The 9847-nt window shown below is 36.1% G+C and overlaps 2 protein-coding genes across 3 annotated transcripts in view; one reads left to right on the top strand and one right to left on the bottom strand.

Moving 5' to 3' along the window:
* The window catches only part of NUDT15 (nudix (nucleoside diphosphate linked moiety X)-type motif 15), a 10090-nt gene extending 6027 nt beyond the window's left edge, over positions 1-4063 (top strand). Inside the window, exons 4-5 of one of the 2 annotated variants that reach the window (XM_012723319.1) lie at positions 2511-2750; positions 3983-4001. In XM_012723319.1, the coding sequence (XP_012578773.1) occupies positions 2511-2600 (90 nt within the window). In that variant the 3' untranslated portion in view covers positions 2601-2750; positions 3983-4001. Of the gene's footprint in view, positions 1-2510; positions 2751-3982 lie in introns of both variants that reach the window. The other variant, XM_012723321.1, reaches the window with a different exon arrangement.
* The window catches only part of MED4 (mediator complex subunit 4), a 10447-nt gene continuing 4560 nt past the window's right edge, over positions 3961-9847 (bottom strand). Inside the window, exons 4-7 of the mRNA XM_004680256.2 lie at positions 9445-9502; positions 8192-8278; positions 6332-6463; positions 3961-4147 (exon numbers count right to left, since the gene is read on the bottom strand). Coding sequence (XP_004680313.1) covers positions 3975-4147; positions 6332-6463; positions 8192-8278; positions 9445-9502 — 450 coding nt within the window. The 3' untranslated portion in view covers positions 3961-3974. The remainder of the gene's footprint in view (positions 4148-6331; positions 6464-8191; positions 8279-9444; positions 9503-9847) is intronic.

The following is a 9847-nucleotide window of genomic DNA, read 5'->3' as shown; positions in this document are numbered from 1 at the left end:
TCAGGAAAAGATGCTACCATCTAAGTAATGGTGAGATTGCATGAAACAGAATTTAGCACTATTAAGTAGTTAATTCTTAGATAATCTGAGAATTGCCTTTAGTCAGAATAATGAATGCCAACTACCAGCAATGTTTTCATAGTTTACCAGTTACTGGGAAGTCTGATATCTCTACATTTGTTTGCTAAATCAAGCCTTGAGGAGTTGTCGATCTCAATATAGGTGTGTTAACTGCTACTTTTGAACATCCTAACAAAAGTTAACCCAGAGGTACATATGAATTTATTCTTAGATGCACTTGGAAAAGATACTTGTTATCCTGACTGCCGGCTTTCCAGTTGAAGCAAATGCTTTTAGATAGTCTCTCTTTTGAAGCACGAAGGATCATGTCACCCAGGAACTGTAGAATAGGAAAGCTTAGAAAATCATTTTTATGGGAGAAAACATACAAAATCCTCATTGAAAGTAAGATCACATACTAATGAGTCCTCTCTTTTATTTTTTAAAGATTTATTTTATGCTTACAGAACTGGGTACAGGCCAAAGGTGTGGTGGGTGAGAAGATTCACCAGACAGAATGGGGAGCAGAACAGGCAGATTGATGAAGTACACTGCTGAGGGGAGCAGTGGGAGGGTCAGGAGAGGTCTGCCATGCCATGTAGGTTAGCTGCCTAGTTGGGGGTTTGAACTTGTGCTACAGTGGCTTCGGAAAGCTTCATAATGTGGTGCTTTAACCAGTTGCACCACCAGGGAGAGCCCCCTCTCTCTTTTTCAAAAATAATTTGATTGGCCCTCCCTGTGGCACAATAGGTTGGGACACAGCACTGCAAGCTAGCCATAGCCGCTTCAGTGAGTTCGATCCGCAGCCCTGGAGGCGACCCACATAGTGCAGCAGACCTCTCCTGTCTCCCTCACTCTCCCCTCAGCAGTATACTTTGTTGATCTGCCTGTTCTGCTCCCCACTGTGTCTCTGGGGAATCTTCCACTGCCCCTGAAGCTCTTGGCTGTACCCCAGTTCTATAAACATAAATAATCTTAAAAAATAATTTGGTTATGCTGTATACAGAAATGAGTTGCCCTTCAGTACTGTTTATGAAAGATGCAAATTATAGAAAATGATACACATTAACTAGGAGGTATGTACTAAGTCTTCGATTTTACAGACTACAAGAAATTACACATAGAATTCTCTCCATGAACATATGTGTAGACTGTGTGCCAAATACTGACAGATGCTTAGTAAAACTTATACTATTAATTTAACCCATCGCACTTAAACTTTAATATAAACACATCCTAATACTGTAAATTAAGACTATCCTATTTAAGTCTTAAGCACACTTCCCATTCCAGATTTTTCCCCATTTTAAATGTGTAAATATTTAAATATTTGGTTTTTGCATATTGCTTAATGGCTTTCTATGCAAATATCTATCACTCCTCACTTTATTACAACAGTTTATGAGCAGTAAGAACAAAGTAGCAGGAAAGCAAGCCAAAATTTTTAGCAGTCCTCTAACTTGATGTATCTAAATTGAACTTCCTCCTAATGGGCTCTCAGGGAATGGCTGTACCATCTGCTGAACTGCTGAACAGAGATTCCCTTTCCTTACTAACATCACTCTTTTTTTCAATCTATTCCTTTATGTCTATAGAATCCAGCCTTTATGACACTGTTGTTCCAACTATCTGTTCCAGGGTTCAAGTCTTATAAATTTTTTCTCCTGTTCCTGCAATTTACTCCTGATTGACTGGTTGATGTAAAAATAGATATAACTAAAATTTACCATCTTAACCCATTGACATACTTTTGGCATTCTAGGATGACTTTGGAAAGCCTAAATTTTGTCATGTCTTATCTTCTCAAACTTCTTTAGAAATTGCACATTGCCAGTGGGGTAAAATCTTTAACCTAAGGTGCAAAGTCTTTAATTTTCCATACACTAATTTTTCCATTCATGTTCTCATACCCTATGCTCTCACCATATTTGTTCTTGTTGAAATGTACCACTGATATTTTCTACCTCCTTATCTGAAGCTCCCAGACTTATATTTTGAGTTTATAGGTTTTGATTCATAGGGAGGTTATAACTATGTATTCTTTCAGGAAAAGATGCTACCATCTAAGTAATGGTGAGCATACTCAGCCATTAATCATACATGTTACATGTCCCCCATGTTCAGTTGAGGGTAAAATATTATGAAGAAGGGTTGGATTTTCTACATCAAAGACATGGCTCTGGCCTGTGACTGAACTTCATTAGCTGGGCCTGGCTCAGGGATTGCCCGCGCTTCCCAGTCAATAGTAACAAGGGTCAGGGCAACTGCTGTTCTAGTTGACATGCAGGATGCCACTCATGCTAACCCTACAGGAATACGTGGTTCCTTATACTACAAGGGTTAAGGCAGCAAGGCTGGCTTTTCTTTCACTAAGCAGGTATTTGTATCAGTGCCAAAGAACTTGACCTTGCTTGCCTATTATGCATAACTCTTTCCCTTTTATCCCTCAGGACTCCTGTTTTGTTAAAGATCAGACTTTATTGCCTTTCACAAATAGTGCAGCAAAAAGCAAAGCAAACTTCTGCCCCTCCCAGATTTGAGTCTCTTGAAGGCCAGCACAAGTCTGAAAGGCATCCATAACAGAAAAAGATCCCCAGGTCACATACCTTCCCACTGTCCAAGACACGACAGGTCTGAAGGCAGCCCAAATATCCTTGGAAGAGCATCCCAAGGAGAAACAAGCTTGACCAGTACGTCATTAAGTGCCCCTACCTCTCCCCACCCCTTGTATCACCACCAAGTCTGCAGTGAAGAACAGAAGATAACACATTATTCATTGTGGATGTCAAGGTCAACAAGAACAGATCAAACAGGCTGTGAAAAAATACTGCAACACTGACACGGTCAAGGTCAAAACCCTATTCAGAACTGATGATTACAATGCCACATGCTTGACTGAGTCCTAAAAATACTTTGGGTGTTGACAAAAAATTGAGATCATCTCATTTCAACTGAGTGCAGCTGGCTAAATCCTAACACAAACACACACACACACAAATTGAGATCATCTCATTTCAACTGAGTGCAACTGACTAAATCCTAACACACACAAACACACACACAAATTGAGATCATCTCATTTCAACTGAGTGCAGCTGGCTAAATCCTAACACACACACACACCGCAAAACTTTTAAATTGAGATCATCTCATTTCAACTGAGTGCAGCTGACTAATTCCTAATACACTTTACCATTTAAGGAGAACACACACACACACAGCAAAACTTTTAACTGCTTAAAAAACCCAATTCATTTCTTTTAAGAACAGCAATTTGGGCCTTTGTGAATCTTGCCTGTTGTGTTACAAGTAGTCAGATGTCTCCATCGTTATCATGTTCCTTTTTATTCCAGAATTCTACTTATGTATGAAGTGCAATTCCGTTTATAGAACTTCCTACTTACAATGAAAGCACACTGAAATTAAACAAAACCAGAGTGAGTTTATTTACAAAAATTACAATAGTTATTTACAAATAAGTACAGATTGAGGTAATTTCTCCTATTCCTATTGACAGAAACCTTCACTTTTAAGTAAGGATTTTCTTATTTGTACATTAATGACTCTGCTTTTTACAAAATGCTTCAGAATAATTCCAGGAGGACTATTAGTGATACATACATGAATCACCTCCATCCAGTTTTATTTTCAAAACTACTATGTACAAGTTCAACACAACTAGAGTACAAGAAGACAAAACAGCACTAGCCAGAATAATCTTTCAACAGTAAATTTTGATTATTCTCTCACTATTAAGTGTTTTAGAACTTAAACCATGATTTTGGGCTTAAAAAAAAAAAGTTTAATGGGCTACACAATTTCCGATAGCCATTATTACCTGGATTATTTTACAGGTTTGCTATTGCTTAGGAAACAGAACTAAAGTAATAGATTCTGTTATGTCTGGTTTTTTTTTAATCAGAGTCACTGCTACTGCTAGAGGAATCTGTTGACATAACCTCTACATCATCTTCATTTTCTTTATTATGTCCTGGAGGTTCCAACAAAAAGTCATTACTGTGATTCGGTGGTAACATATTCATCGACATATCATTTGACTGCCATGGGTACTGTGGTGCAAGGACATCTGGAGGAAAGAAAGAAAATGGATTAGAACATTTCTACTACTAAGTAATTCCCTTCATGGAAATTTTTGAAGCAAATGTCTTTTAAAGCTAGAAATCAAAATACACATTGGCTAAAGTATTTAATAAAGATTAAATTTATCAAGGAAAAAGGCCATGCTTTAGTAGCTACAACTTGGGTTTCTTTAAAATCATACTTTCCTATAAATAACTTCATATATCTGTTGACATGTCAATTTCTTTTTTTCAGGACATTCATAATTTCAAATCAAATGTTTATCTATGCTGTATACAGATATAATATACATTAGTTCATATACTCCATGTTATGAAGGGTTTGATATATACCATTATTAAGTATTAATAACTTTATACAATTTCTTAGAAGACAAAGGAACTGCTATTGTGATTCTCATCAAAGAAAATGTATCCACATTAGAAATATAACAAAAACCAGTAATAATCTCTTTCTCAAGAAAGAATGTAGCATATAAACAGGTATAGTCTAAGACTATAAGTAAATTTTAAAAGGGTCAAGCTACATTAGCTGAATGGTGTGCCAGATATCAAAATCCCTCTGAAGCTTCCAGTTTATCGTTCTGTTTGGACTCTGAAAGCCTATCTCCTTTGCCAGTAGCCACAACCTAAGCTTTGTACAGTAGAGGGTGCTGGAGGGACTCTGCAGGAATGGGGTTCTCCTCCTGGATCCAGTGTTTTCCTTATTCCTGTTGTGCTGGTGTGATGTGTAGTTCAAGTCCAGCTCACCTCCTATCCCTATCAAACTCACTGGCTTCCCAGAATTAGTTTTACTTTTAGCCTAAAGAGAAGCTTCCCAGCATATGTCCCCAGAGCCTCAGTGGATAATTTCCTGTCTGTTAATTCTGGCCTGTGTCACCAGTGGGTCACAGATGCACCCCTTGAACCAGGGGCCCCTTGCCCGGACTTTTGGCTTTGGCTTGGGATTGGGGGGAGGTTTTTTGTTTTTTTTTTGATACTTGTTCCCCTTTTTTTTTCTTCTTTTTTTAGGAAAAAAAAAATTCTTTATTTTTAGGATCTTGTTACTAGTTAATGATTCTTTATAATGTTCCTCCTGTTGTGTGGTTTCTTCTGACTAGACTATAGTTGGTATGTGACAGTATAATCACAATGAGAAAAATTAGGCAAATTAATGCAGTGACTTTTAGTCTGTACTTTAACAAAAATGATGCTTACAAAGGTATTCTTAATAACACAGGAAATCTTACATTGAAATGTTATGCAAATAAACAAATATTTAGGGCCTTCCCTGTGGTCCAACAGGTTAAAGCACACCACTATAAAGTTATTCACAGTCACTACAGCACAAGTTAGATCCCCAGATAAGGAAGTGATCCATGTGGCGCTGCAGATCTCTCCTGTCTCACCCTCTGCTCCCCTCAGCAGTTTACTTCAGTAGATCAGCCTGTTCTGTGCCCATCTCTGTCTCTTGTGAACCCTTTCACCCCCTGTACTTCTGGCCCATGCCCCAGTCCTTGTATGCATAAATAAATCTTTAAAAAAAAGTTATTTAAACTACATAACAATTTATAGGAAACATGAAATAGGTAAAATATTAATGTTTATTGCTCAAAAAAGGTTAATATTTTCCTTTTCTATACTATTTTTTAACTTTTAAAATGCTTTACCAAAGCAAATCATATGCAAAAGACAAAACTGGGGAATATAAATATAAGAATAGCACAAATCTGGATGTAAAATTTGAAGACTGAATTCAGAATGTGCCAAATTTCACAATGATGCTTTTTATAAAATTATTAAAAAAAATCTTTAAATAGCTTTGTTACTCATTTTCTTAGCTTGTTTTTTTCCCAAGAGTGTATTTACTTTACATACTTTAAATTCAACATGTGTATTTTTTTATTCTAAGTTACATCATATTTTTCACAATCTTCAAACTAATGTTTACAGCAATAATAAAGGCGATGCCTAATGCCTGCGGAAAGGGCATTTTAACATTTGAGAGAATTTCAAAACTTCCACCTAGAAGTCTTTAAACTAGAGTAAGTAGAGAGCAAGATAAAATGACTGAGCATATAGCTATTAAAATAAGTTGGGTTACCTTAAACTTGCTCAACAGCCAGACATTACATCATCATCCAATCTGAAAATGATGTTCTGCTTTAAAGTATTTTTCTAATTAACATTACCTGGTAATCGGCCTGCCGCAAGCGCATCCCCTGGTAAGTGACCATTCACACCATTGGTGGAAGGATTATTCATCTGACCCAATAATCCACTTCTCATCTCCAAATCAGTTGGGTAAGGTCTTCGTGGGTCCCCTTAAAAAAAAGAGGGGAAGACTATTTTATCTACTTTCATTTATATACAAAATAAGTATGAATGTTTTCTCTCAAGTATTACTTTTCCTTAGTTGACTTTGAAAAACTTAATCTGACCGCAACACTGCAGAGCTAGTGCAGCAGCTTCAGTGTGAGTTCGATCCTTGGCCCTGGAGGTGATCCACGTGGTGCAGCAGACTGCTCTTGTCTCTCCCGCTGCTTCCCTCAGCAGTGTACTTCATCAATCTGCCTATTCTGTTTCCCACTGTTTCTGGTGAATCTTCTCACTGCCCCTGCACCTCTAGCCTGTACCCAAGTTCTGCATGCATAAATAAATAAATCTTAAAAAAAGAAAAACCTAATCTACTTTTTCAATTTTGGAGTATGATAGTTATCAATTGTTCCTTAGCGTATAATATACTAAAAAATACATGTACTTAAATTTCTTTTCTGTTGCAAATTAAAAAAAAAAAAAAACTGTCATTTTAGGAAACATTCCAAATAACCATTTAAAAAACTTACTATAGGGCCTTCCCTGGTGGCTTAATAGGTTAAAGTGGAACACTATGAAGCTATCCACAGCCACTCAGCACGAGTTGGATTCCCAGCAAGGGGGTGACCCATGTGGTGTGGCAGACCTCTCCTGACCTGCCCACTGCTCCTCTCAGCATGTTATTTCAATGTCTGCCTGTCCTGCTCCCCACTCTGTCTCTAGTGAATCCTCTCACACCTCTCTGAACTGTACCCCAGTTCTTATATGCATAAATAAATACTTTAAAAAAAAATCTTATAATGATCTTGGTTGTTCTGACTTGTATTACCTAATAAGAATATAACAATGATACATACACTAAGGGATGACAACACACCTTTTTAAATATAAATTAGAAAATACTGGAATTAAAACTCATCTAAACCACCTCTTTGTTAGTTATTCCTGTAACTCTGCAGTGGAATATCAGGAACCCCTTATAAAAGTATATTAAATGACATGCTTATGTTGACAAAAACTTGGCCAGATTTGGACAAATTTTTTGGGTAGTATTTTCACGTATTTTAGATTCTTAACCCACAACTCCCTTGCCTACCAAAAAAACAAAAACAAACAAAAAAACATACTTGTAGCCACCCTTGATGCTTTTAATATGGCAAAATACCAGTATCAGGCATTACTGAAGTTGAGAGAACTCCCTCATTCCTCCCAAAACATTGCTGGAGCTTTATCTTAGGAATCCACTTCTAAGCATTTTATTCACTGTCAGTATTAATTGTAGCTTATTACTCCTTGTTATTTCTAATTACTCCTCTTCTTTGCAGTCTGTGTGCTTGTTTTGAGTGCTCAGTGCTTGATCTTTTATCACCCAACAGTCAGGACTGTTTCCCCAGCTGGAATCTTTGTGGAAGACTTAATGGCTCTTAAATGTTGGCTCGTGGGCCAGCCCTGGTTTTATAAATTTATAGTTTTAGAATCATCACATTATTTTAATTTCCTTTTTTTAAAGGAAAGAAACATGTCCCTAGTAGCAATGATTCTGTAAAAACCAAATCGATAAATCTCATGACTTATATTCTTTCTTGTAAAGACATAAAAGGTGTCAAAATACGCAGCAGATGTTTCTAAGGGTACATATATTCCATATTAAATCTTTATTCCCTATTTCTGTATAGTTACCTAAGAAGTTTCAAAAATACATACATAGCTAATGAAAAAAAGGACAGTATTTTTACCTGGAACCCAGGTCAGTGGGGCACACACAGCATTGCTTGCACTAATCCTATGTGCATATTTAATTATTTCTTCAGAGGAGATAGCGCCTGAAATAGTCAAGAAAATGTAGTGTTTAGTCTATTAATATGAAATGCATATATCATAGCTACATCATATTTAAATTATCTGAAAATAGGATAACCTGAGTTACCAACCTTCCTAACAGTACCTGTATGTACATTGTAAGCATAAATTTTATGTCTTCAAACTAAAGAACATTCATTCAGAAAAATTAGCTGAAGTAATTAAAGGTTTAAAATTTGGGATACTAGAATGGTTACCATTCAACCCCAGTTACTAACTATCAAAAATACTATTACTGTTCTGAAAGCAATAGTAAAGACAGATAAAACAAAGAGTGTTTTACCTCACAATGATATTCAAACTACTTAAATAGTGCTGTAGTTTATACTCTACCCCTCAACTATTTGTATATATGACCATGGGCTGCAGGAGAGCTGACTATAAAGATGCCCATAATGCATTTGGTGAAAGGAAAACTGCTAAATATGTACCCATTAACCTGATACTATTAGAAATAAATATTAAAATGCTTGTTTTTGAATGTATATTGTACACACATGTATTTGTATTACTATTATCCATATGTAAATGCATAGGTCCAAAAATAATATGGAAGGACACCAAACATTAACAGCAGTTATCTGAAACAGGAAAAGACAAATCTGAGACCACTAATGTAAATCCCAAGTACAAAAAAATTAAAAAGCAAAACCAAAATTTTCCTTAAACCTCTGTTAGTATTCAATCTAAAAGATTCAAAAAGGAAATTTTTTAAAGAGAGAAGCCATTTGGAACAGAAAAGTATGCCAGGGCTTCTGTACCTGTACATGTGCATACATTACAATCTCACTAGCTAATTCTGGTTTCATGACATCTTAACCCCTTCCCAGTTCACCAATGGATGATCTCGTTTATTTTCTGACCCATCTGTAAGCTACAATTCAAATCCTACCTACTTCTAGCCCATAGTTTTCTTTCCATCTCAATAATTTTATAAAACCCATTCTCTTTATTGCACATTTAGACACAGCATTATATAACTGTTTCTTATAACCAGAATACTACCTAGAAGTACCTAGCACAGTAGATAAATTTGTGGGCACTTTATCAAGAGCAATACACTTACCACTTTCTGCAAACCCAAACCTGGATTATTTAGGAAACCAGTCAGTGCTCTCACAGTACTAACCTTTTCTTGCTTTTTCTATTGATTTGAGTTTTTCTTTTGCTTGGTAAACAGCTGTTGCCTAATTTGAACAAAATTTTAAAAAGAGATATGGTTTATTCTTAACTATATCAAAGTTTTAGGCCTAATTCACAAAATCATGTAGCTCACAGGAACAAAACTGCACAATTTGAAAATGCCCACAACTTACTTGTAATGTTTTAGCCAGCATTTGTTATCAGTTACATTTAATAAAAACATTCATAAGTAGCCTCTAGTAAAAATGAAGCATAAACCGAGTTTTTTCTAATATTTCCTCCTTATATTTTCTATCATAAAACTACAGAAAAAATCCAGACTACATTAAGGCATCTTATTCTTGCATTAATTTACCCATCCACAACTTATGACACAGTGGTTAAGAATA

The sequence above is a fragment of the Condylura cristata genome, unplaced genomic scaffold, assembly GCF_000260355.1.
Source record: "Condylura cristata isolate star-nosed mole 26May11 unplaced genomic scaffold, ConCri1.0 scaffold00010, whole genome shotgun sequence".
In the NCBI taxonomy this organism is placed as follows: Eukaryota; Metazoa; Chordata; class Mammalia; order Eulipotyphla; family Talpidae; genus Condylura; species Condylura cristata.
The sequence above is the reverse complement of the archived record's forward strand: the minus strand, read 5'-3'. Positions and strand labels throughout refer to the sequence as shown.